Source organism: Maniola jurtina, chromosome 8 (genome assembly GCF_905333055.1).
Source record: "Maniola jurtina chromosome 8, ilManJurt1.1, whole genome shotgun sequence".
Classification (NCBI taxonomy): Eukaryota; Metazoa; Arthropoda; class Insecta; order Lepidoptera; family Nymphalidae; genus Maniola; species Maniola jurtina.
Window position 1 is genome coordinate 3,110,240 of NC_060036.1, and position 27,677 is coordinate 3,137,916.

Consider the following 27,677-nt stretch of genomic DNA (forward strand, 5'->3'; position numbering starts at 1 on the left):
GAGAATGATAAAACTAAAAAAAAAATATATGATGTACATTACCATGAAAACTTCCACCGAAAATTGCTTTGAACGAGATCTAGTAAGTAGTTTTTTTTAATACGTCATAAAAAATTAAAATGTCAAGTGCGAGTCGGACTTTCGCACGAAGGGTACCTACCGTATACCAAAGTCGGTACAAGATTATTAAGTAACTTTTATTTTTTTTTATTTACATGGTGGCCATTTTGAAATTTTTCTAATGTTGTTACTATTTATTGTATTATGGCAATAGAAGAACACACTGAAAATTTATGTTTATGAGATATAGCCCGCTGACAGACAGACAGTAAGACAGACAGACGAACAGGAGGCTTATTAATAGGGTCTCGTTGGCACCTCTCGGGTACGGCACCTTTAAAATGTATTTATTTTTATTTTTCATGTAACAAAATTTTATTGTAGTTACAGTTATAATAAATTAAGTTACATTGGAAAGTTACAGATGTAGTAACTAATTTAAAAAATCCCGGACACAAAAACCTCTAAAAAGTAAATAAAAAATAATATGTATTGGCCCTTTAAGTTTAATATAAATACTAAAATTTATATTCAAGCGCTTGTCGCGTCGTCGGTGGGACCGCTGAAGGTGGCCTTCTTACGCACTTCTCGATACAAACGCATTACGTCCATTATTCTATTGTTCGTAGTAATAGATCTAAAACTAAGCGAGATATCGATTAATCTCTCCATTTTCTATGCCCTAAAATAATAAATTTGTAAAATTGTACTTATTTTGAAAGTTATGACCCTTTAAAAATCAAATCTCTTAAAAATATAAGAAACTAGAAAGTTGAAAAATTAACAACGTCATGTCACACTTTATTTTATAATAATTTCAAATGTCTTTAGTTTATGTAAAAAAAAAATGTTTTTTTTTAGGAAAAATAAGCGTAATTTTTATTTTGCCGTTTTTGACTAAAAAAATTGTATTTCAAGCAAAATTCATTCACCCGGCCTCTCTAGGGGTGAGATGCGAAAGACGGAAAGGATGACACGCACAGATTACGTTATTTTCTTTAGCGTTAGTGGGTTATTTTGGCTTGAATAATAAACAAAAAATTACTATAATAAATATACTTTATTAATTACATATTTTACAAATTATAATAGGTCGATTAAAACATTGTACATAAAAAAACTAATATTACTCTCGTGATATTTACATGTATTTGTTGAATCTTATTGTATATCTAATAAACTTTAGTAGGTTCTAGTATGTATACTTTACTAGGTAACAGGTAGGTTAAGTTTAAAGTATTATGACCCTCTGATACTTGAAATACACCCATTGCAAATAATAATAAATTAATAAATAATTACTAAAGAAAATCTAATAATTTAGGTACACAAAAATATTTTTCCTGTGTGAAGTGTATAAAATTAATTTATATATTACTTATATGTAGGTTAAAATTGTACGGTGTTGTTACCATGGCTACCATGGCCAACGGTAAAGTCGGCGTTGCCTCCGCAGGAAGATTTTATTAATTTCTCTGCGTTGCGTACGTCGTTGGTGTTGTAGTCCCCTCTTCCAACATCAGTTCTGGTTCCGCACGGGCTGTTAAAAAATTAAGAGTTAAAAATTAAGAGAATTAATATAAATTAATATTTATATTAAATGTTCAAGTTAAACTTACGGCTAGCCTGTCCTAATTACCTACTGTCCGCGTATGTAGCTACTCGTGATAGGCAATATGAGAAGAATATTACTAAAAACGTGCACTCCACGTTTTCCGGTAAATCTTACAAGTATTTTCATAGCTATTTGCAGCGAGTTGTAACTCAGCGAGTTGGCAGTTAGGGTTATCGAACTGATAATATGGTGGTACTTACGAATCAGCTGGTGATGGTTTCGCTTCAACTAACGCTGAAATAACGACGATGCAAAGAATAACCAACAGGGATTTCTGCATTTTAATTTTTTTGTTATTATTTGATATTTTGGAAGCAAATGTGTATCAACGGATGCGATTGACAATACTGTACAAGTCTTTAACACAAAGTCATTTTATATGGATTGTGAGATTGACTATAAGGGAGGGGATAATTTGGTAATAAGTTTTGGTTTTTACCCGTACTTACCTAGTTCGTTTTGTTAAAATGATAACGATAATCAGTAGGTACGAATCATACAATTGTTTTGACGATCTCGAGATTACTGTGGTCTTAAAAGTGGGAGGTTCTTGGTTCGATTCCCGACAATTTGGGAATTTATAATTTCTAAATTGGGTCTGGTCTGGTGGGAGGCTACGGCCGTTGCTATTCACCGTCTCACCGGCAAAGCCGTCTTGCCAAGCGATTTAGCGTTTCGGTACGATGTTGTGTAGAAACCGATAAGGGATATGGGTTTAATAAAACTACCATACCCCTTCCAAGTTAGTTCGCTTCCATCTTAGACTGCATCATCACTTAACATCAGGTGAGATTGCAGTCAGGGGCTAACTTGTAATGGAATAAAATAAAAACTTAAATAAAAATATACTTATTACAGTGTTTTGCCTGTCAGCTATCCATTATCTCTTTATAGCCCATCATTTTGGCCGTGATTTTGACGCATACCGAGATAGCTTGCGTCCCAGAAACGGACAACAGCTACTTTTTATGCCGGAAAATCAAAGTATTCACGGGATTAAAAAATTAAAACTAAATTCACACGGATGAAGTCGAGGAGGAGGATGCGAAAGCAACTCTGTTTATCTCTCTTTTAGTTACTGCTTTACGGCTCAACTGTAGACCCGATCTGGACTGGGAGAATTTTATTAGTTTATTTTTTATTTGTACCAGAAAGTTGTAACAGTAAAAATAACAAGTGTCGACAAGTGAAGGTTACAGTAACTAGAAAAGAGCTGATAACTTTCATACGGCTGAACCGATTTTCTTGGATTATAAACAAACACTATCGATCAAGCCACCTTTCAAACAAAAAAGACTAAATTAAAACCGGTTCATTAGTTTAGGAGCTACGATGCCACAGACAGATACACAGATACACACGTCAAACTTATAAGACCCCTCTTTTTGGGTCGGGGGTTAAAAATAAAGAAAAAATGGACAGGGAAGCACTTATCTCTATAAGAGATCTCTACCAGTGACCCTTAGCAGTGCAAGAGGTTGTAAAGGGAGTAAGTAGAATAGGTACAGCAAAGATAGACAGATAAAGAGAATCACTTTTGGGTAGGTTCTTAGCTGATATATTTTACAGCTATAGACCACAAGGAGGCGATGCAATCGTGTTTTTAGGCTTCCATACCTCAAAAGGGATAAAGTGACCCTTAGGATCACTTGTTGTCAGACTGTCGTGTCGGTCAAGACCCGGCAAGGGAATTAAAACCCATAGGGTACTTCCCGTTGACCTAGAATCATGGAATTTGACAGTTGGGTAGCAATGTCCTATAGCACAAGTAAAGAAAAAACCAGAAAACCTGTACGCATGCCAGGCATTAAGTATAGGTAACTAGTAGTTCAAAACAAAAACTTAAATTACACAGTAGATAAGTATGTATTATGTAAGTATTCATAACATTATAGCTGATATCTATTTTTATCTTTTTAGGGAATACCTTATTATTGATATTGGAGGAACCCAGGAATAATTAATGTTATCATACTTGACCTTTTTGCACTTTTGAGTGACAAAAACTCACACAAATCTTAATGTTTATCAAACAAAGCAATTTGAAATTTCCGTGGGGTATCCAGGGTATTCCGAAAAATAGTGTCGGGGAAAAAAAAGGGATATTAAGAAGCAGTATGATGATAATAATCTAGTAGATAAAATAAAAATTCATATCACATCACACTAATATTATAAAGGCGAAAGTTTGTATGTGTGTGTGTTTTTTTAATGAATTAACCACAAATTCACGGTTTTCAGATTTTTCCGTTACTTGTGCTATAGGTCCTACCTTCCTGCCAAACACCATTCTAGGTCAACGGGAAGTACCCTATAGGTTTTTTTGACAGACACAATGGACGGACGGACGGACAGACAGACAGACAGACAGACAACAAAGTGATCCTATAAGGGTACCGTTTTCCTTTTGAGTACATACAGATTAATAATATTATCGAAGACACGTCGTTTAAGAGCCCCGTTCATGGAAGCGATAACTCGTTGGTGGGTACAACTTAAAATAGTGCTGTTTTCATGAAGGAAATAACGTCATCTGTGCGTGGCACCCTTTACCTTTGACCGCACCTCACCGAAAGAGGCAGGTGAATGAATTTTGTTTGAGATACAAGATTTTTTTGTCAAAAATCGCAAATGAAAAATTCAAATCGATGTTTGGAATAACGCCTATTTTTCCCTAAAAAATAATTTTATTACATTTGAAATTATTATAAAGTGTGACCGTTATAAATTTTTAAATTTTCTAGCTTCTCATATAGTTAAGGTATTTACGCACGAAGTTGCCTCAAAATTTGCCCTATAATAGAGGTTTTTCAAGGGTCATAACTTTCAAATTAAATATAATTTGACTAAATTTACTATTTTGTAGCATAGAAAATCATCTAGAATCTAGAAAGGCATCTATTACAATAAAATAATAGGCGTTAATAAATTGTAAAATCTATGCTAACCTACATTTGAGCAAATAAATGATTATGATTATGAAAAAAAAAGATAATGGAGAGATAAATCGAAATCTGGCTTAATTTTACAACAACTAATAGAAGAATAGGTGTAGTACGTTTGTATGGAGAAAGTTAAGGTTACCTTAAGGCTCCTCCTGTCCTCCTGAAAACAACGCTGCAGCTTGCTGCGGCTTCATGCTGACTGGGGAATCTTATTAGTTTGACGATTAATTTATTTAGAAAATAGTTTTTACTTACTTTTTGCAAGCTAGAAATGTAAAAGGTTTGCCAACACCTATCTGTCTATCTATTCTCCACTGCGATTGGCCACTGTGGCCGAAAATATACATTAATCATCATCATCAGTGTATGGGTCTTTTTTACCTGGTCAAAAGGCCGCTTCCCGATATGGAACATGAGGTATAGCAGGGGGGCTTTGTTCAACGTGATCTCCGCGTCCTGTTGGTCTTGTATGCCCAGTTCCTTATAGATTATTTCACAGTGTAACTGCATGTGGTCGTAGATTACCTGTAAACATATGACCATGCTAATTGGCACTACTCTTTGATGCAATATTGTGACTATTGGAATTGTTTCACTGGCCATATGATTCGTATAATATTACTAGCTGCCCACGACTTTGTCCGCGTGGACTACACAACACATATTTCAACCACTATTTTACCCCTGTAGGGGTTGAATTTTCAAAAATCTTTCCTAGCGGATGTCTACGTCATAATAACTATCTGCATGCCCAGCCCGATCCATCCAGTAGTTTGAGCTGTACGTTGATAGACCAGTCAGTCAGTTAGTCAGCCTTTCCCTTTTGTATATTTAGGTTAGCACTGTAATATTTGCAACAGTTAATATTTGCAACTGAATTCGTGATTGAGCCTCAACTTTCTGACTCTGAGACAAATTTTGCAGGTCTAGACAGCGCGCCTTCTGACATTCCGATCCAGAAAATTTCTGATGTCCGTATGGCTTACATGCAGCGAATATCAGAACCATAACTACGTCCGATTCAGCAAATTCTGAGTTCGCGAGGTCCAGTATAAAATGTATGAGAAGAGTGCTTTTCGGCGCACTGAGATTTTTTCTTACAGACATTTTCTGACAATTATATGTGGTCGGCTTAAAATACTGCAATTGTGTAGTGGGGTTTTCAGGTGTGCTTCCATCTTAGACTGCAATCATATACCATAAAAAGGCAACTTAGATATATTTATCGGTCATATGACCAGATAAATATATATTATCTAAGGAGGCGCAACCCTTCAACTCTCGCGTATAGGTCTCATCTTATAAGAGATAAAGAGTTTAGGCGATAAAAAACGAGATCTTTGTTAAATATTAGACTGTAGCGCTGTGCGAGCTGAATTGTACTTTATTGCGTCGTAACAAGAATCGCTGTATATTTAAACGAGATTTTAAATAAACAACGGAATGAACTGTCGCCATAAGACGAGATGGCAACTTATGGTCGATTCAGAAAACTTTGTAGTAGTTAAATCTGAAAAGGAAGTCATGGATATTTTTATAATTTTTATGAAAGTGTTTTTACCTATACTTCAAGGAAATTTCTAAATAATTTTCAAATACATATTGTCAAAATTGCGAAACCGGCAGGAATCGAACCTGCGTCTTCTGAATTCGCGCCCGACGCTTTAACCACTAAGCTACGGCAACGCTTATAACTGCCAGTCACGAGTGATTTGTAAGTTCACTCAGTACTAAATCGACTGTTAATGCCATCTAGTAGCGACACTTAGCTGCTATAGAAACTACTTCCAAAGGCTCATATTACAATGCAGCTTTTTGAACGAGAAATGACATATTGCTGTTTCGTATTTTTATAATTTTTATGATAGTATTTTTTACCTACATTTCAATGAATTCGACTCCTGCCAGTTTCGCAATTTTTGATATGTATTTGAAAATTATTTGGAAATTATGGCTACTTACTCTCAGACTGTCTCTGCCCGCAGATGTCATGAGGATCTGACTGGTTAAGGCCGCGGCATCACTAGCCCGCTCCGCATCTGATGCTGGGACTTTTCCCTATAAATTAAAAAAAATTTTTGGAAAGTTTCAGAGCCTTATTTCTCAAATAACATGACGATGATTGAATCCTCTTATCCGACGTGGAACATATTATGGTTGCACCAGTAGTTAAAGCCTAGGGCACCAGCCAGGTAACCTCCCAGTGTGCCTGGATGCTGCCGGGCCCTTTTGGATGCGTCCGAGGGTTAAGAGCAGTGTACCGGTCGCCTCTTGGCCGGCGAGTCTCACATACGCTCCCTCAGCTGGCTGGCTTCCAGGGTGGATGCGTAAATGCATTCCCCAGCGTTCAAAAGAATGAAAACCGTTGGAATTGAAATTTCTTGAGATTCAAAACACCCCTAAATTTTCAGGTTAATTGTCATTACCATCAAAATCATAACGAATCTTAGGCATGCCGGTTTCCTCACGATGTTTCCCTTCACCGTTAAAGCAAGTGCTATTTTTAATTGCTTGTTAAATCGCTCATAGCTCAGAAATCTTCCTGTAACAAATTTACTATTGTATTTGTAGATGAAGGTACAAACCTCCTCAAAAAACTCGGCAAATTCTGGGAAGTCCTCCAAGCCGAAGTTATCAGAGACTGTATAAGTCTTCTTTGTCTGAGCGACTAGCGCCTCTATTTCTGACGTGTGTTTGTGGTCTTCGTCTATAGAACATAACGCTTCGGCTATCGCCAGAGCTATGGAGGATGGGGAACTGAGGCTGCCGTCGAACGAAGTCGATGACGATGTTACTGTGATCCAAAAGTAGAAATAAAAGATTAAACACATCAAGAAAAGACAATAAAATTATTAAAATCAAACATGGATGTGCTGTATTTTTCTGGCCATTTCTAGTGGAAACACCCGCTAAATACGGTGCCCGTAACAGAAGCTCCATCGTGTTTCAACATTTATTGTGTTTACCTTTTCAGTGAAAATCTAGACCCAGTACGCACGGTCGACTAGTTGCCGGGCAAATCGGCCGACGGCGACCGTTAGTATCTGTGGTTTGTATGGAAATTGCAGAGTCTATACACACGGAGTTGCGGCGACTCCGTGCGCATAGACACGGCGACATCCATATAAAATTACAGATTCTTCAGTTGCCCGTCGACTGAGTTGCCGGGCAATAATCGACCGTGCGTAATTGCTCTATATTTTTACTGTGCAAATTTTTCTTGGTTTAATAAATATTGTTATTATTATAATTCTAATTACTACTTCCCTACTTGCCCGCTCTTTACTCGCGCTGCAACAGGCCACCCTAATGTGTCCGAACTAAGATTAGGAAAGACAATTTCCCTTTTTGACAATTTTCGCTTGATCTGCGATACATTAGTGGGTGGAAGCAGACAAAAAGCTGTCGTTGACATTTGACGACCATCCTGTCGCAGTGGTGAGCGTTGTAGTCTTATTAGTCCCAGATTCGATACCCGGCAGGGGAAAATTGGAATATAATGATTTCTAAACTTTCTCATACACCCAAATATGATGTTCATAATTTATGTACGGAACCTTAAAAGAGCGAGGCTTGACTCGTACTTGACCGGTTTTTACACTTAGTTATTGACTCATTTGCTATCCAGTTTTACTTACTAGTGCGATTTTGCGATGAAATCCTGACGTGCTTTGGTCTTGGCTTGTGTTTGACGTTCATATCATGGGCTTCACCATTTGCCACTAGGAAAAATATATACATTAGTTACAAATGAACAACATCAACAAATGCAAAATAATGATTTATTACAAACAACCATTATTACATTCTTGTTATTCTTTAAGTCTGACTAGATCAGCAATAAGATATATAGGTTCTTCGCATGATCTCTCTTCGGTTGTGTTGGATTGAGATCGTACTCGCCTCATTCACACTGGCACATCCGATTCTTAGCAACAGTATTCCAGTGCACGCGTTCACACAAGCACATACGATTGCAGGATCCGACAAGCGGAGGGTATCCGACTACGAGAGTGATTAGTGAATACAAGTAGAGAGTATTTACGCGCACACTTAGCTGCTATGGTCGAAACTAGGTCAATAGGATTACCTAAACATACCAGTCTTGTTCTCTCTGTGTTAGTCTCTGTGACTGAATGTTTTCCAATATGGACGCCGGGTTGATGAAATTTTGCGAGATGCGGAATATACCTAGTCCGTTAGTCATTTAAATATGTAAAAGGAAAAGCTGATTGACTGGCTGACTGATGAGTGATAACTAATCTATTAACGCACAGCTAATGGCCGATTCACACCAACTGCGTATGCAGCACGTACACGTCACACGTGCGTAGTGACGCGCGTAAACCCATAAACGTAACTGCACGCATTACGTCTACGTGAACGTTCAGGCCACGCAAGCGGTATGCCATGTTTCATACAGTTCCATACATTACAACGCAATGGTACGCGCTACGTCTACAGCAACGTTTACGCAGACTGTGTGAACGAGCTCTAATAACTACTGGACACATCGGGCGGTTTGGCATGCAGATAGCTATTATAACGTAGACATCCGGTAAGATAGGATTTTTGAAAATTCAATCCCTAAGGGGGTAAAATAGTGACGGTTAACGATAAGAATATCCGCTTTTTCCTTAGCCGCCTGCCTCTGTGCCAGCTCGTACGCGTGGTAATCAACATCTGCAGCAGGAGGAAGCCGCCGATCGGAGCGGCGTTGGATGGTAGAGCGCTCTCCAAGTGGGCATCGCGTTGACGAAACATCGCGGGATATACAGGTGATTTTTAGTCTGTTGAAGCCATTAACAATAAAAAATACCCGCTTTTTCCTTAGCCGCTTCCCTCTGTGCCCATATTTGCAGCTGCTCGTACGCGATGGTAATCAGCATCTGCAGCAGGAGAGAGCCGCCGACCGGAGCGACGTTGGACGGCAGAGCGCTCTCCAGTGTGGACGTCGCGTTAACGAAACATCGGGGGATGCAGTCCAGCGTGCGGGATATGCAGGTGAGGCACAGGGACATAGTCTAGAGAAAATAAAGAGCTAGAGTAAATTTAAAACTATTATAAATAATATTATATTATATAAATATACCTACTAAAATATTGACGTGCTAAAAACAAAATCTGGAGACCGCAAACCACGCCTGGGCGTTCCGCGCGCAGCCACCTCTAAGCTAAAGTAAATGAAGCCTAGTTTCAGTTGTCATCAAGAACATACCGCACCTCAACTCTGTCGGTGTGCGTCTGTAATCAATCGAATCGATTGATTAGATACGCGAATTCCACCACTCTAGTTAAATAATTTGATCTCACCTGATACATAGAAGCTCCAGTCTGTACAGCGTTAACAAGGACAGACGGTATAAACTGTAGGAACGTTCCCGCTACTGCCAGCAGGCCGGCAAGCCACGGCGGACGGCGGTCACACCATACCTGCAACCATAGATACCTACTACTAAAACACTTTTTTTTTTATATAACCATAAAGTACTGACAGCAGTACTTTATTAGGATTACAATCTAGCCTACGAGTAAAGCTAATAAGTAATATTATGTTAACTTAAACTTATAAAAGTACTTATATCTAAGAGTCCGTCCATTGACATATTTCTTAGTTTATCGTTAGTTATTATTTTATGACACTTTGTTCTTGTGTTCATTATATTGCACTAGCACTAAATTTTCACTTTGTTCTTTCTTGTGTTCTTTACACTGCACAAAACACATCTAGAAAAAAAATTACAACATGATGCCCGCAGCTTCGCCTGCGTGGATTATTCAGATCCCCTGCAGCATCAGGATTGAGGAGTTCGAATCCAAATTTTTATGGAACATTGTCGCAAAAGTCCTCTAGCGATTAAAAAAAATTACGCAAATCGGTTGAGAAATCTCGGAGATATCAGTGTAGTGTAGTGTAGAAAAACACAACTCCTCAATTTTTTAAGTCGGTTAAAAAGTAGCCTATGTTATTCCTTGGTTAATCCTCTACTAATTGTCTGTGAAAGTCCCGTCAAAATAAGTTCAGCCATTCCAAGAATTAGCCCGTTAAAACAGACACGACAGACAAAAATTTTAAAAACGCGTGATTAAGTTATGCTGAAGTTCAAATAACCATTATTCGTGTAGTATTTAACTCGCTGTTCCAGTTTTCACTCATGGCCACCATGGCGGCACCGCTGCCCTTGATAATCTGATTTTTACCTACAAAACACACCTGTCGTTTATCCAAGCAAGCGGCCCAGTCTCTCCCCGATACTTCTAGGGCGTAACACAGTGTGGACTTCAAGTCCGCCTTGCTGCCTATTGTCGCCAGTATGTACGTCAAGGCTCCAACCGCGCGGGCGTATTCTTCACCCGCTGAAAATTAATTCTGAATCAACCCTATTATAAACCAAATGATTCTTAAGAATCATCCGCGTGAAATAAGGTATTTAAAATCCCGTGGAAACTCTTTGATTTTCCGATATATTAAAGTAATCTGTTGATAATAAAAAAGTTCAAAACTAAAACACGACTGCGATCGTCTTGATAAACGCTGAAATATTAAAGTAAAATTGTTTTTCTGTTGCTTGGTATATTTTAACCTAACATCCGTTAGTTCAATTTTTTCGTATAAAATATAACCTATGTCACCCGAACAACGAATCAATTTACACCTCATTCATCAAAATCGGCCCAGTAGTTTAGGCGCTACGGTGGAACACACAGAATCTGGATACAAACATACATACATACATAGACTGCTAAAATTCCTTCCCTTTCATAAAACCCTTCCTTTTGGCCTTGCAGCAGTCGGATTTAAAATAGTCTATTATCCGTCTCCAGAATGCAAACTATATTATCTGCATCAAGTAGCTATGTAGTACAAGACGGGACATTCTGAACAAAATTTTTTCGGGCTGCAACTCGTTTTTGCGTACAACTTGTTGTCAGCTTCATAAAATACGATTTTTGTTTGTAATAGCCCTTTTATATGTGCTAATTAAGTTCAACGTTTACTTTTTTTTATCCTAACTTACCATTGGAATCCCCCTTGAACCTGCAGAACCCATCAGCCGTGCACAGAAACCCATCGCATTTCTGCTGGAACCCCTCCACGTTGTACCACAGCCCGTCGGCCGGCCAGCGCGAGTTATCCGCAGACATATTGCGAATGGCATTCATCAGAAGCATTCGCGACAAGTGGCAGTTGCGCATCATTAGAACCTACAATTGAAAAACTCTACTTTATAAAACCGACCAAGTGCGAGTCAGACTCGCTCACCGAGGGTTCCGTAGTCGGGTATTTTTTCTGACGTTTTGGACGATAAAAATAAATAAAAATCTGTTTTAGAATGTGCATGTAAAGCCTTTTCATATGATACCACATTTGGTATAGTTATCTTACTTTGAAAATTGAAAATACTAATTTTATTTGTTCATGAATACATTTTAATAAAACTAACGAACTAAGAAAATATTTTTAGAAATTCCACACTAGCGAACCAGGGGCAGGTCAGATAGAAATGTGATAAAACCTACCTTGACAACCAAAGACCAAGATGGCTGCGGTTGAGCAAGCAAAACCATCAATTCCAAACCTAAAGCGGTCTTCGTTGACAGCTCTTGAGTTGTCTTCGCAGTTTTATCTCCAGAACCATCGAAGAGGTTCGGATTAATAAACGTGAACCACGGGTATGGTGTATCCTTTAAGAATTTTGTTTCTTCTTGCTCTGTAAAAGCCTGCAAAAATAATATACGATATTATGATTCATAATAGGGCAATTTCCTTCAAAAAGGAGAAAAACGAAAACTTAGTAAGCACTGAGGTAAAAGTATCAATGTATATTGGGTATCTCTCTCAAGGATAAAATCCTGAACGATGAAATTAGTAGACGAACAAAATGACCAAGATAGCTCAAAGTACAAGAAAGCTGAAATAGCAGTGGAATGTGCATAGGTCATGTCTGTCGCAGAATCGAAAGCTGTAGGGACAGACGTGTTCTGGAGAGGTCACCGCCGGTATAAAGCGCAGTATGGGAAGACCTGTTGAAGACCGGTGTTAGTTGGTGGGCGTTCGCAAAAAGGTCTATGTCCAGCAGTTGACGCATGCAGGCTGATTGATCGGAATAGTAATATGTAAAAAAATTAGAGTGCTTTCAAGGGATCAATTAAGCTACATACCTGATGTAAGAAGTGTAAAGCCGCCCCTCTATAGACCATACACTTGAACAGTTCGTTGCACTTGGCATGTACGTCTCTCACGTCCCTGCATTGCTGGGCCTCCTCTAGCCCGGCTAGATCCGAGCCGCTGCTACATATAGCCGGCAAGAGCTGGCCCACGCATAGCAGGATGTTGAGGACATCGTTTATGAGAAGAGGTGTTGTTGAGTCTGAAGTGTTTGTCTAAAATAAATCGATTATTATTATTGACCATAGGTCTCCGAGTCTACTTGAGTGAACTTTCGTCCGTCCGTCCTTTGCCTTTCAGAACCTATCCCTTATATAACCATATTATCTGATTGAATGCATCTGGTTTAAGACATTTATTGTTCCATAAAGTAATTTCCACTTAAATGGAACTTACAGGCTGTAAGTATTATAAAACTAGTAATCAATTTAGACATAAAAATGGTGGTCAAATAACAAAAATTCCCACAGAGCCAAAGGCAATGCATGATTATTATAATTAGGTACAAAAAAAGGAGAAGGACCAATAATATCAAACAAAAAACCCAGGCCCGGTGCAAAAGAAAAGAATATCATACTTTAGAGTAAAAATAGTAGTAATTATCGCAATTATTATTAAATAGGTACTTCCTTTGGTTTTGGTGGTCAACATTTTTTTTGCCTAGAAAAGTTTCGTAGGCGCCAATATAAAAATTACACTTTTAAAGAAATTTGACTTCCTATACTTAACTATATATGGGAATAATTTCTTACTTGGCAATATCTAACGGTCAGAATAGTTAGTGTTTCATTCAACATTCCAGCAAAGATTCTTTGTGCCATTCGTGGCGGCACTGTGTCCCATAAATCTTTCTTGCTACCTGAAAATAGTATAGAAACCTAAATACACTTTTATGTTGGCGTCAAGCTTTTTTTCAATAAAAATAGCGAGCAAACGAGCAGGTGGGTTCAAGTTAAAAGAACTGTGATCCTGTTCTGAGGGTGATTAATTATTATCGATCATAAATTGACTTCATCAGTCTGAATTTTATGTTTTTAATAATTCAATGGGAACTCTTTGATTTTCCGGTAGAAAAAGTAGTCTCTGTCCATCTCCAGGATTTAAGCTATGTAATATGCCATATAAAAAACACGGAAGGGCCATAACACGGAAAAACATAACAAACAGATGGAAATTAATGAAATATGGATGAAATAATATGAAATGGCACATCCCTTCCGGCATCAGTTTTTCCTTCCACCTATAATATGGGTACCTTCAAATCAAGAGCGAATAGGCACCTTCTAGGCAAACACGCTCCATCTTAGGCTGCATCATCACTTGCTAGCAGGTCTGATTGCAGCCAAGCGCTAGTCTATATAAAAAAAAAATGAAATTATTTATTTCATGTAGAAAAGCCAGATTATCCTCTTTAATTGTGCTTTAAGACATTGCTACCGACCTTTCATGATTCTAGGCCAACAGAAGGCGCCCTATTTGTTTTGATTCCCTTAACGGGTCTTGACAGACACAACCGACAGATTGGCAACGAAGTGTATACATAAGGATTTATTTTTTTCTCTGGCTAAAAATGACTATGTAAATATCTTACCGTTCATGTAAAGCCACCATCCCTGCACAGATGGCGTGCCAGCCTCGTGAGCAGTGTTGGACTGGTCGTCAATGGGCCGCCCACCGGAGTCTTGCAGGATGTATAGAGATAGTACTCGATTGTGAAGATCTAGCACTCTCTCTCCTACTGCTTCGGACATCGTTGCGTAGCGCTTATAGCATCCCTTAGAAGGAATAAGTTTCAACTATCATTACCTATTTTTAAAGTAAAGGTGTATGAATATTTAAGTATGGAGCCTAGCTTGCTTAGTGTCCACCATTTTCTTTACAAGTCTTATTTAGTGCAATACTGAGTTTAAAAAACAAAACTAAGAATTGAACGTGATATGATGATATCTAACATTTTTTGACAGCGCCATCTAGCGTTGAACCAACAAACAACTTTAAGTAAACGTTGCCGTTGTGCCTGTCTAGGATCGAACCGCGAATAAAAAAGGCTGACGTTCCCGTAGTTAGAAAAATTACTTTTTTATTTTAATATGTAGGGACGCTGAAGGTGACAGGGCCAGAGCCTATGGTACCCATCAGTGGCGAAGGGTGCAGATCTGAAAAAGGGAAGCCGGAGCAAAAAAAGTTCTGACCTAACAGAATATCAGCACCGTCGTCACTGATGTTTCTATGGTGCTTAAAGACCCAATTTTACCATTAATAATATAAAAAGCACTGACATTTTGAAAACCTCTGTGGCTTTGAAAAAAATCTTTTAATGTAGCTGTGAGATACATCCATGCTTGCTTGCTTTATTAAATACGACCCATAACCCACACAGAATTGAAAACTATAATCATTTTAGTTTTTAGTTTAACACATACCTACACTAAACAAACTGAAACTAAATCACCGTTAACTTACACTTATTAAGTAGTTATTAAAAATCACTAACCCCAATTTATTATAATAATATCAAAATAAAAGAATCACTAAACTTTAAATTCAAGCACGCATGTATGTTTCACGTAGGTAAACGAATGTATTAAATCACCCTTAAAAACAAAATATTAAAATAGTAGTATAAATAAAAATTTTAATTTGGAGGTACGATAAGCCGGTGAGCATCGGCTTATGAACCATATTTATCTGACCTGTCAGAGAGACGAATTCGTATTCGTTCCGGGGCCACTTTAATTGGTGATTCCATATTGGCGACCCGTAGAGTGAGACAGACTTAGTTCGCTTCATAGGGAAATGAAAGAGATGGAATGCTAAGTAGTAAGCCAGGATGGTTACGGGTTATCGAAGCTATTTTCTATTGATGATAGATTTTCCCTGACACTTGTAAATTTTTAGGCGTCAAATTTGGTACGGTAGCATCATTCACTCTGGTAGCCTGCATGATAATAATCGAACTTTTGCCCTACATTTGTCACTAAGTACGTAGTGAGTGCTTACGTTATATTATGCGAATTCTTAAAGGGAAGCCGATTGGAATCGGGTTACATGGACATTTCGCCACTGGTACCCATACCCTTCAGTGAGTATAAAACTTGGTGACATGAATTAACACTTAAAGAGCATTCTCAACTATGGGCAAACGCAACTGACTGCAGGCAAGCCAAAGAGGCTTTCCCTAACATAGATATACGACAAACTAACAAACTACTCCGCCTGGACAAAGGTAAACTTAGGAAGGTGGTGGGACTCATAACAGGGCATAGCCCACTAAACAAACACCTTTTCGTTATAGGTGTTACCGACAGTCCTCTGTGCAGGGCCTGCATGGAGGTCGATGAAACACCGACGCACGTGCTCCTGGAGTGTGCAAGCGTGGCAGAACATCGAGAACGCCATCTGGGATCCCCAACCTCACTTCATGAAGCCCTCGGCAACCTGGGCGGTCTACTTGGCTTCTGGAGCGAGCTTGGATGGCTGGAGTGAAGACTTCGGCGGGGAGGGGCAACGCACGCACAACAGACGGAAACGTTTAAGTGCGGAAACCAGCCCAGAGAGAAGAACAAGAAGTAGAAGATGTAGGTACCTACCTGTATTATAGCATGTCGTTCAGCATTGCCAGCATCCTCTACGTGTTGTACATAGCAATACAAGCTATTCTTCAATAACGCAGCGGCCCCCAAAGTTGCTGTCAGCACGGGCAAATCCGCGTGGTCGAGCGCCTCTTGCGCTAATACGTGAAGATGTTCTGGAAATAAAAATTTATTTCCAGAACATCTTCAAATGTAAATTAAAAATGTAAATTAAAAATTTATAACACCCCCGACGATCCAAAGTATCTGAGTTTTCCAAAACATCATTTTCAAATAAATAATTATGTATTTAGGCAACGTCCATCTTGACAGCTTGACATTTGTCTATTGACATAATATTATGAACCTAACGGTTATCTAACCTTCTTTTCTACAAGAAAACTAGAAAAGAGCTGATAACTCTTAAACGGCTGAACCAATTTTTTTAGATTATAGCTAAGAACACTCTCGATCAAGACACCTTTCAAACAAAAAAAACTAAATTAAAATCGGTTCATTCGTTTAGGCGCTACGATGCCACAGACAGATACACAGATACACAGATACACAGACACACAGATACACAGATACACACGTCAAACTTATAACACCCCTCTTTTTGGGTCGGGGGTTGAAAAGAATTGATTACAGAGCAATAACATTATTATACTGTGGGTAAAATATTGGGAGGCTGTACTGTATTGCTTCATGCTTTACAAAAACATTTGGGGAGTAGCACAGACAAGACTAAGGACATGGACACCGGTGTGGGGTGCTCAGATTTCGTTCTGGTTTATGACTAGGCTAGGCAAGTAAAATTTTGAATTCTTTTTTTTTTCTCTCTCGTCTGGCTTTACAAAGATCAGCCAATGTCAAGTTTGTAGTTATTTGCAACAAGTTAGTTAAACTATACAAGTATTTATGGACCCCGTCTGTGCCGACGCTCGCTGACACACGCACGGCACCCCCTCAGAGCACTTTCCAATCAGTTTCAACAAACAAAAACACTCCAAAAAGGCAGAGCACGACCGCCAGCAAACGCCTACAAAGACGAAGTCCATTTTGAATTCTTATCTCAATTTTTTATTTGCTAAAACTCAGGACAACCTATGGTATAATCGATATACCCAAACATCGTTAATCAAATCTCAAACGATGAGTGCTGAACAATGTAGCAGGTTTTACAATACCTGGCTAAATCATGAAATGGCGGTGTTTTATGATATGCCTATAGGAATTTCATGATTTGGCCAATTAAACGATTGGAAGCTGACATAACAGGTGGCACTGAGTATGTATTGCATTGACGTTGATGGCGTCTTATCTCCCAGATGGGGTGAAGGGTGAATGTTTTTAATCTAGTTTTTTTTTTCATTTGACAGTTGCTGGGGATAACTATTTTGTCGAAGACTGAAGAGGGAGCCACACCATGGTAGAAATGAAAGATTTTATTATTAGTGATTTACTATCACTAATAAGAAAACTAAAAACTTACCTAGCAAAGAGTCACTGGATTTCGTTGCCAACTGTGCAAATTTATCAGGATCGGAGGTTTTTGCTACACCGTCTACTTTGTCTTCCCCAATGTTCACGAACATTCCAGAACCTTGTCTGGAAATTGAATAAAATGTGCTTAATAAACTGAGACTTTTTTTTAAATCTATCTAAGACACAAAAACAAAATCCTTATAGACTAGATCTCGCCAAACTGCGCCGCAGTTTGTTAGTATTTATTCATCCAAGTTTGTTGGCGAGTTAGCGCTCAATAATATCATAAGCCGTGCCTCTAATGTTAAATAAATGTTAACTATTAAATATTTACAATTTACTGAAGTCAGTCAGCGAAGCACCTGAATATGTGGATGCTACAAACCACCATTGCCTACCAAGCGAGTAAGCAAAGTCTCAAAAGGGCTAGAAACCAGAGCTGTAAAGCCAGTTGAAAAAAAAGAAGTAGGTACCTAAGCAAGAATTATTGCGATAATCACTTATCACATCATATGCATAGGTCCTAGCCCCCTGAACTTCAGAATTGATATTAATGTTGGAGTACTTGATCTTACTGAAAAGCAATTGAGAATTCCTCTTCCAGCCACAGCACTATTTTGACAGCTGCAAATGATGCACTCCTCGGAAAATCCAACCTGCCGCCGACAACTCCACAGCAAATATTTTCTGATAGTACTGTTTGGTTTGTCTGAAATTATTTTCCATACTCTTATGATTTGTCAAATATATTTTTATTTAAATCAGTAGGTATATTTTAATTTAATTCTTAAGTAGGTACCTATATTTTTTTTAATTGAAATTATTATAATAAAAATTGAAGCTAGCTTTATCTAATTACTGTACAAATCATGCCCGCGTGGAATGGTGGCAAGAATACTGACCTGATAATATTCCAAATCCCTCTGCAATAGAATAGGGATCCTGTCCATAATATTCCCATCTTCTATAACCTCCATTTTGTATTTTATTTTAAAAAAATAAATAAAACAACAAAATAAATTGAATGCCTACTTATATTACAGTAAATTATTATATAACATACAGAACCAAAAATTAGACTAAAGCATGTGCACAAGTTTTAAAATCGATGTTCTTAGCAATTTGTGAAATTTCTTGTTGCAAAAGTTGATGTAATGTCACTCCGTCATGTTTGTAAATCCAATATCCACCATCTTTTAGTACAAGGTCGTAGCGTTTAGGACCTGTTGTTGGTGAACTTAACCAGATTTGCTTGTTAGGTGTTTGTCTATTAATTACATAAGTGCCATAGTTAGGTCCTAAGGCTATTGTTAGAACTCCATCCTGTAATGAAACAAAACAATTTGTTTTTAAAAAAACTCTTCTACAGTTTGTCAGCCCACCCTTAACCATAACCCTCTAGGGCTTCGATGCAGTAGGGTAGTAATATAATATTGTGTACATTGCTCCCTCTGTCTCTTGCATTTTATTCCTCATTACTGAAGGTCATGATTCCTTTCCAACAATCACATAATAGTAAGGGTTTTCTTGTGATAATAATGTGGTGGGTTGCCAGGTCCTATGACTCAACTAAGAATTTATTTCCATTCTTAGTTTGAATAATTCTTATCAGAAATTAGTGGTGATATCTAGTATGCTCTATGAGCCACATAGGCTACAAACAGGCCAAATTCAAACCTATAAATTCAATCACCCATCTAGTTAGGGGCTTGGGTTGACATTGCTTAACAATCATAGTCAACTGATATGTACTATCACAACTAGGCCAGATGGCTCTTATAAGTTATGAGCAAAAATTTCAAGAGAAATTAATTGCACAACTAAGTATAATATGGAGACTAATAAGCTTAGAACATTGTCCCCAGTTGCAGTGGTACTAAATGTACTTTATAACAATAAGGTAAGTAAATGTAAGAATTAAGAAGATACAGCTTGCTACTTAAAGCTCAAAAGAATCTTTAAGATAATAGTTTATTCATTTTAGAAGATGAGATTCTAAGGAATTTTTACTGAATTTTCACTAGGAAAGATTCAACTTTATATTATGCATTAGCAAATGCTATTGAATCTATCTACATGGATTATATTATTTAATCCAGTGGGAACTTTATTTTTCCAGGATAAAAATAATATTTCTAGGATGCAAGCTATAATATTTCAGTTTTGTAACTTAAATGCTTAAAGCTAGAAAGTGATTGCCTGAAAAAAACTAGTAAGTAGTTTGGTAAATATAATTAATCACACTAATATTATAAAGGCGAAAGTTTCTATGTATGTTTGTTACTCTTCCATGTAAAAACTACTGGACGGATTCTGGCTAAAATTTGGAATAGAGATAGATTATACCCTGGATTAACATGTATGCTACTTTTTATCTTTGAAAATCAATGAGTTCCCACGGGATTTAAAAAAAAACCTCTATCCACGCGAACGAAGTCGCGGGCATCGCTAGCAGTTAGATTAAGGTCTTAATGACTAATGAGACACCAATGGATTAATACAGAGATAGAAAGAATAACTGCTTACTGTACTTATAGAATAGGAGCAAAGTGGAAGGCTTTAGCTGGAAGTTGGTTTTAGTTGGACTCTTAACTTGCCCACACAACCTTCAGCTATGAAGAATACAACCAATAAAATGGGAAAAGTATGATTACTTACACTGAATGTAACATCAGCTCCTTTCAAGTTAGGCGACTGGTCTATTAGTTCCTCAAAGTATTCATACAGAGATTCCAATGTTTCGTTGCACACTTTATCAAATATCACAGGGTCTACGTCGGAAAGTTGTATGTTTTGGGAACTATACATGCGTTTTGTTAAGCTTTCTATTTTACTAAACTTTAGGTTTCTGTCCCAATATCTGCATATTGTTGGCGCAATAATTATTTGCCTTCGTGCCAGCCAACGGCTGGTACGTAAGAAATTTCTTAGCATATTGATAAAACATAAAATTTTCGCTGGTTTAGTCCGTTTTTGCAATTTTGTTTTTGCCTTTTTTCATGCAAAGTTGTCAAAGTCAATATAACTGACATTGACATTGATAATGACATCACAGACGCATAATCTAGAAATAATCGAAATACACTGTACGGGTTAACATCGGTACCGGCATGCCTTCTGTCCGGCTCGACACCGGTACCTGTACACCTTCCGGCACGGGCACGGCCGCTCCGGTTTCAAAGAAGCAAAGAACTTCCACCAATCTCCATTTTAGTTTACCTACTTAGAATACCTAGTCCTAACTTCGCGATTTCGCTATAAATTTTATTTTTACCCGACAGCGGCAAAGCCAAAAGGAAGGGTTATGATTTTAGCAGTCTATGTATGTATGTTTGTATCCAGATTCTTGTGTGTTCCACCATTCGTGCCTAAACTACTGGGCCGATTTTGATGAATGAGGTGTCAATTGATTCGTTGTAAAGGTGCGGGAGACATATTATGCTATATTATTTTATACAAAAAAACGACCTAACGGATGTTACATCAAAAAAGTGAAGGTCTTTTCGCTATTGCATCGAGTGGGATGGCAAATGAAACAAGGGAAATGAGCTCATGAATATAAATGTACAACAACATTAAAATATACCTACCAAGCGAAAGAAAAACAATTTAACTTACTCTAATATTTCAGCGTTTATTAAGACGATCACAGTCGAATTTTAGTTTTTAACTATATCTTGTAGCCACCTACCTACCTATTCAGTCTATTATATTATTATTCTGTGCTCACGTTTAATAAAATAGAAATCTTGTGTCTTGGTACAAAGTAGGGAAGCGTAGATTTTATTCATCAAAATCGTTTTACATTATTTTGTTACTTATTCCGGTTGCGATTGTGTATAGGCATTTTGAGGCGGCAACATCCAAGGTTTGGCTTGATATTCTGGAGAAATTATTGCAATTGACGGTTCCGGCTCCCAAGGTATTGGCAACAAGGAGTTATATTGGTTCCAATGAGGACGTATGAAAAATACGTGACGGTCTTCTTTCTCTTGCAGTGGTCTGAAATTACGCAAGTTCGGTTCGTCCCAGGGATCCCAGAGTTTTCGGAATTCTTTCATCTAAAACAACAAATACCTAGGTAAAAAAAATATGCCATGCCAATAGCATGATAGGTATAGGTAGAGTAGGTATAATAAATCAAAAACTATTATGCATAAAAATAAATAAAAATCTGTTTAAGAATGTACAGGTAAAGCCCTATCATATTCATAATATGATAGATACCCCACTTGGTATAGTTATCTTGCTTTGAAAATTTAAACACATTTTTAATTATTTTTTTTAATGATGTAACCACAAATTCACGGTTTTCGGATTTATTCCTGTAAGTACTTGTGCTATTAGACTTACCTAGCTACCAAATTTCATGATTCTAGGTCAACGGGAAGTACCCTATAGGTTTTTTTAACAGACACGATGGACGGACGGACGGACAGACAGACACAAAAAGACAACAAAGTGATTCTATAACCCGTTTTTCCTTTTGAGGTACGGAACCCTAAAAAGTGCGAAGTTACCCGAGCATCCACCGCCTTCTCTCACCAAGGGGTGGAAGGCGAATTCGCATTTTGCCGTAGTAAAGAAGTAGGCGTTATTTTGCGCAAGACCCATGATATACAAGGAACCAAAAGCTTAATTCGCTATAATCCGCCAAATCAAACAAATCTGTATAGTGCAACATGCAGCATGCGACATGCACCGCCCGCCCGCCCACTGATACACATGCAGGAAAAGCCAGCCACCAAGCAAGCCATGCGCACCACCACCACGCAGCACCACACAAATCCCAAAACCACTCGACGCACGTTCCGCCCCGACACCGAAGCGTCCTCAGGAGATATACGAGTAGACCTTCCAATGCCTAATCGCACTAGGCTGGTTTTTCAATTATTGTTATTTTGTGATTTTGATTAATATACAGGTTTTATTTATATGAGCTGCTATTTTGGTAAAAATTTAAATTGGCCAGCAGTAGGTAAGCCAGGCTCGCTACAGGCTCCATACTAATATATTGGAACCCTTTAAATAGAATCCGACCAAGTGCACTTGTCAGACTCGCGCAAGGGTTCCATACTTAGGAACCCTCGATGCGCGAGTCCGACTCGCACTTGGCCGTTTTTTCATACATAGAGATCGTGGTCCTTACCTCTACACTCTATACTTTTTCTGGTCAGGCTTACATAACGTTTTTGCATAAGTCGTGGATATAAAACCCTTCACGTAACGTAATGTTCCAACACAGCTCTTAAAGTTATAGTAGTCAGTTCCTTGAATAGATGTAATACTGTATACATCTATTCAAGGAACATTGAAGAGATCTATATTTCAATACAAGGCGTTTATTAGGTACCTGTTCAAAGGAAGCATACAAAGTTGTCCGTGGAACAAGCCATCGAACTGTGAAACTCTCTCCTTTCACGGTAGTTAAACTTCCCCAATACAAGAAATAGTCTTCGTAGAACATGGGGAATAGTCGTGACATAGGATACGGTCCGATGCGTGTGTGAGTTTGGGCTTCACGTATACGAGGGAAGCCTTCTATCACCCATTGTAGACGCGTGTCTGGGCTTGCACCATACTGAAAGAGGAAGTGAAAGACTTGCAGACTTATTGTGACTACGCATGATTACAATTCAAGCACGCTTAAAAACAATGCTTCCAGTCTGGTATCTGAATGGATGACCGACTTTGGAATTCCGAATTTACATTTTCGTTTCCTCTGTGTTTCGATGAGCAAACGACGATGACGGCTTATCGTGCTATAATATTATTAGTAGGTAGGTACTCGTACCTAGCACAGATTTAAGCAACTATTCTACCGTCTATTCCAAGCAATGCAAGAGTTCAAAATTTTTGTAGAGCCTCAATAGCTCAACCGGTAAAGGAGTGAACAGAAAACCGAAGGTCGACGGTTCAAACCCCGCCCGTTGCACTATTGTCGTACCTACTCCTAGTCTCCTAGCACAAGCCTGACGCTTAGTTGGAGAGGAAAGTGGAATATTAGTCATTTAACATGGCTAATATTTTTTAGAAAAAAAATCTAATCTTGGCTCTTACTTACACAAACATTACAATTAGGTATTATTTCAGCCTGGTTTGGGAATTGGGATTTGATTAAAGATGATTGAAAGACTAAAGCTAGGACCTCATGCGCCTAAGACTACATGCGCACTAGGCGGGCAGGCCGTAACGTCCAGGCGGTTCTCGGAGTGGCCGAGGAGAATTCTCAATTCAGTTCAGTCCTGGCCGCTGGGCCGCTTGTCGTTATACACGTGCGGTTTTTAAAATTTATGAACCATAACTAGATCTCACTAGTTGCCGCAACCTGGCCGCCTCGTGCGCATGTACTTACTCCTTATTGGTAATGCCTACTTACTCTGATAATATAACAGATCACCACCACACCGTCAGGGTGATGCAGCGCCTCTTCTTGTGTCAAGTATTCAGATCTGAAGAAAATTGCCTGTAACAGACAACAGAAGTCATTGGTAACAGATGATTTAACATTATTTTTCTGTACTAAGGGCGCGCTTACATTTAAACCAAAAATGCGAGTTTTCGAGCTAAAAATTAACCATCATAGAAACGACTTCTACATAATTGAATACATGTTTAAAATAAATCAATCTTTCGTATTGACAGTTAATGTAACATTTTTGCGAAAACTATTTCATTTATTTTATAGCGATCAATCTCCCGCGCCTAGTTTTAATGAAAACAGTAACAGACTCAAGTTTGAAGCCCTAAATCTGTCTTTAGAAATCATCTAATTTACTGGAAAAAATATTTAAATATTAGAAATATAGTCTATTGACACAATGAAATAAAATATGGATTTTTAATCACATTAATGAGTAAAAAAAAAGAACTGTTGCCAATTTTTGCAAATTATATGGCTAGTTTAACATGATTTTTTGTATTGAATAAAGCATAACTTCATTCAAAAATTTATGTGAAAATAAACTATATTCTTTAACAAATCTACTTATGTAGTTTTGGTAACAATCCATTTATTTGATCTAACATAAAAATAATAATAAACATCACTCCAAATTGCCATAAGCAGCCACGCAATAAACAAAATAGTCTTTTTAAATATGATACATTAAATATCATTACGAAAAATTGGTTTATTTTAAACATGTATTCAATTATGTGAACGATTTTCCTATTGTGGTAAATTTAGCACTTGAAATCTTAATTTTTTTGATTTTTGTGTAAGCGCGGCCAATGACTATTGATTTCGACACGGTGTATACTCGTAGGTAACTAGCTGTTACTACTAGTACCTAGTACTTAACTAACTGTCCATACAACAGCTGCACCTTACTCAGGATCTCAGGTTTAGATGAAACGAGACTACCGTCACCAGCTTTCAGTCGCGTCAGCTGGCTCTGTGCAATAGACAGATCTCTCGTGAATACTTTTAAGCCCCTGTTGCGCTCGATGGTATCTTTAATACGCTCGGTATCAAATTTCACAAGTGGCGTGTTTATTAATCCTATTAATTTGCATGTTGGCAGACGCGTCAGCCAAAAACTGCAATCTTATTTCTTTGAGAGTATGGTCAGAGAACTTTTTGGTTCTATTTGGATTTAAAAACTTGGACCCAACCGTCCAGGATAGTTTCCACTAACCTGATGTTGCTAGATCATTCGCGAAATCGCAATCTGCTAGGCATTGGACCAGAATCGGTTTTGCAGTTCTAGTTGAAAGTTCTAGTTTTTAGGGATTTGGCTATTATGAGTGAAGATAATAATTAAGTAAACTTAAAACTAAAGCTACAAGGATTCCAAACGTACCCTGGTCTGAGAAATGAATGCTGCCTAGGGTGTATTTCGGTCTAAAACCTAGCTTGAGCCAATTTGGAAATCATAAATCTAGGTAAGAAAGTATATCAAACACGTGTCTTACTTGCATTTCACCGGGATACCGGCGTTGATCTACAGTATGTTCGCTTCCTTCCATCATGTTAGCTCCCCAGTGGAAGTGAGCCTGTGAGAAAACGTGCTTGTCTAAAAACGGCCCACCTTCCAAATAGGGTCTTTCGGTTCTCCATTTTGCTCCAAACAATACTATAAAGAGTATTTTGCATGCAATGTTTCAAATGTGCAAATCGGCTATTTGCGCAGAATAACGCAACGTAAAGCGGAATTTACATGACGACGTTAGTGGCACGAAGTTAGTGTCGTGACCACAGAGTGTCGTTACACTAATTTCGTGCCACTAACGTCGCAATGTAAATTCGGCTTTACGCCGACTAAAACAGAATGTACACCAATGAAATGCAGACCTTATTGCTTGACGTTAAGATTTTAAACACAATAACAACGGACACGTCATAATTTTCGCATACAAAACATGGCGCGTTAGCAACAACCAATAGCGGATGGACGCGCACTATGATTGGCTGAGATATATTTTTCCCGCCATTCAAAAATAAGATTTCTGCGCAAGTACATCGGTGTAACTTAAAATAGTGGTAATATTGATAACCACTAATAAATAGGCAGATTAGGCACTGGATAGGTAATAGGTATAACCGGCGTGTAGTGCGGTGATAGATATTCCAAGTCCAAGAAATTAATACATCCGCCTTCTAAGAGAACGATTTGGCAGTTTGGCATGCACCTCTAACTTTTACTCTATAACTCTAAATAAATATTTTTCGGCGATGTTGGTCGTTAATGTTAACGGACAACGCTATTTTCAACGGTGTTTCCCGTTAAACGTAGATGTAGCCGCGATCAACGTACAGCGGCATTCACAATACCGTTTGGCGTTAGATGATTTTAACGCCAATTCAATTGGCATATTAGACGTTAACTATTCAAGTGCGGCCATTCAGTTTAACGCGTTGATTATTATCGCGATAATTATGGCGATATATAAATGATTATATCCGCCAGGTACCTATTGTGGAGAATTATATTCCTAAGGAACCTATAATTTTCTAACCTGTATATCCAGTGTTCGTTAACTTAATTTTGTGAGGGTAGATGTCGAAATTGTACCAAACCAAATCAGGGCAGGTATATTTTACAGCACCAGTTATAGACACATCAATCGGAGATGGGAGATTTCCTTCTAATTCACTCCAATAATAAATGTATTCTAGGGTTCCAAAAGATGGCACTTCTTTCTTTTCTTCAACAGGTGCTACAAAATCTTCATCCGCTAAGAAAGCAAAGAGTTTAATGTTATAACTATTCTGATTCTTCTTACTATGATACGAATACTTAAAGGTATTCATGCGACGAGTACTCGTAGGTACAAAGCAAAGCAGGAGACGTGGCAATGCCGAGGCACTTATTTCGAAGAACCTATAGTCGTTTTGGGGTCCCAAGGTGCTAGGATGACGATATCGTACCGGAAACAAACAAGACGTGCAAAGAGTTGGATTCAGGCGGCGCGAGACTGTAATGTGTAGAAGTTCCTACAAGAGACCTATGCCCCGCAGCAGTGACCACGAGAAGGTACTTTACTGAGATGTACGCAAGTACTATTTTAATTGAGATTAATTAATGGGCAATTCGATTGGACCGAATTGAATTTTCGGGTACCCAAATGGTAGGTACCGATTTAAGTGATAGTACATTAACTTACCAGTTTGAGATACTGCTACTTTTAACATATTTATTCAAATTTGATCTAAAATTGCACAGAAATTTAAAAGCTGTGTGGTGTTCACTTAAAATTTATGTTACACTGATATCATAATACCAATGTACTCTGTGACAAAACATGACAAAGATGACAAAAATGACAGTCATTGGTGATCTTATCTCTAAAATTATAAACGTGAAAGTTTGTATGTATGTATG

The 27,677-nt window shown here is 38.0% G+C and overlaps 3 protein-coding genes across 7 annotated transcripts in view; all 3 read right to left on the minus strand.

Annotated features, from left to right (window-relative positions):
* Positions 1-21,647, minus strand: part of LOC123867806 — a 34,862-nt gene extending 13,215 nt beyond the window's left edge. For 3 of the 5 annotated variants that reach the window (XM_045910072.1, XM_045910074.1, XM_045910073.1), the window contains exons 1-16: positions 18,753-18,887; positions 18,426-18,559; positions 17,858-17,973; positions 16,381-16,538; positions 14,382-14,565; positions 13,543-13,649; positions 12,784-13,005; positions 12,142-12,342; positions 11,640-11,826; positions 10,835-10,977; positions 9,934-10,053; positions 9,440-9,644; positions 8,259-8,342; positions 7,206-7,414; positions 6,583-6,678; positions 5,002-5,145 (exon numbers count right to left, since the gene is read on the minus strand). In XM_045910072.1, coding sequence (XP_045766028.1) covers positions 5,002-5,145; positions 6,583-6,678; positions 7,206-7,414; positions 8,259-8,342; positions 9,440-9,644; positions 9,934-10,053; positions 10,835-10,977; positions 11,640-11,826; positions 12,142-12,342; positions 12,784-13,005; positions 13,543-13,649; positions 14,382-14,565; positions 16,381-16,538; positions 17,858-17,973; positions 18,426-18,559; positions 18,753-18,827 — 2,385 coding nt within the window. In that variant the 5' untranslated portion in view covers positions 18,828-18,887. Of the gene's footprint in view, positions 1-1,101; positions 1,601-1,875; positions 1,910-5,001; positions 5,146-6,582; positions 6,679-7,205; positions 7,415-8,258; positions 8,343-9,439; positions 9,645-9,933; positions 10,054-10,834; positions 10,978-11,639; positions 11,827-12,141; positions 12,343-12,783; positions 13,006-13,542; positions 13,650-14,381; positions 14,566-16,380; positions 16,539-17,857; positions 17,974-18,425; positions 18,560-18,752; positions 18,888-21,580 lie in introns of those variants that run through there. The other 2 variants (XM_045910075.1, XM_045910076.1) reach the window with 2 other exon arrangements.
* LOC123867813 (frataxin homolog, mitochondrial) lies at positions 18,867-20,872 on the minus strand. Its single transcript, XM_045910084.1, has 2 exons — positions 20,509-20,872; positions 18,867-19,173 (listed from the first exon to the last, which is right to left on the minus strand). Exons 1-2 carry the CDS (start codon positions 20,782-20,784, stop codon positions 18,925-18,927), a joined length of 525 nt encoding a protein of 174 aa, XP_045766040.1. The 5' UTR covers positions 20,785-20,872; the 3' UTR covers positions 18,867-18,924.
* A 12-nt stretch (positions 21,648-21,659) lies between the features above and the next one.
* LOC123867811 (carbonic anhydrase 2-like) lies at positions 21,660-27,582 on the minus strand. The gene is made up of 6 exons (XM_045910082.1): positions 27,460-27,582; positions 26,812-27,030; positions 25,768-25,928; positions 24,230-24,316; positions 23,204-23,431; positions 21,660-21,911 (listed from the first exon to the last, which is right to left on the minus strand). The coding sequence occupies exons 1-6, from the start codon at positions 27,485-27,487 to the stop codon at positions 21,669-21,671; spliced, it is 966 nt and encodes a 321-aa protein (XP_045766038.1). The 5' UTR covers positions 27,488-27,582; the 3' UTR covers positions 21,660-21,668.
* Between the last annotated feature and the right edge of the window lie 95 nt (positions 27,583-27,677).

What these genes read in the sequence shown, in the direction of transcription:
- LOC123867813 (XM_045910084.1), bottom strand. Translation starts at nt 20,784, where the DNA reads ATGCTAAGAAATTTCTTACGTACCAGCCGTTGGCTGGCACGAAGGCAA. An exon ending in GAGCTGATGTTACATTCAGT is followed by an intron (nt 19,174 to 20,508) that starts GTAAGTAATCAT and finishes GTTTCATTACAG; the next exon opens with GATGGAGTTCTAACAATAGC.
- LOC123867811 (XM_045910082.1), bottom strand. Translation starts at nt 27,487, where the DNA reads ATGTTAAAAGTAGCAGTATCTCAAACTG. An exon ending in AGTAGCAGTATCTCAAACTG is followed by an intron (nt 27,031 to 27,459) that starts GTAAGTTAATGT and finishes TTGCTTTCTTAG; the next exon opens with CGGATGAAGATTTTGTAGCA. An exon ending in TGTATGCTTCCTTTGAACAG is followed by an intron (nt 21,912 to 23,203) that starts GTACCTAATAAA and finishes TTGTTGTTTTAG; the next exon opens with ATGAAAGAATTCCGAAAACT.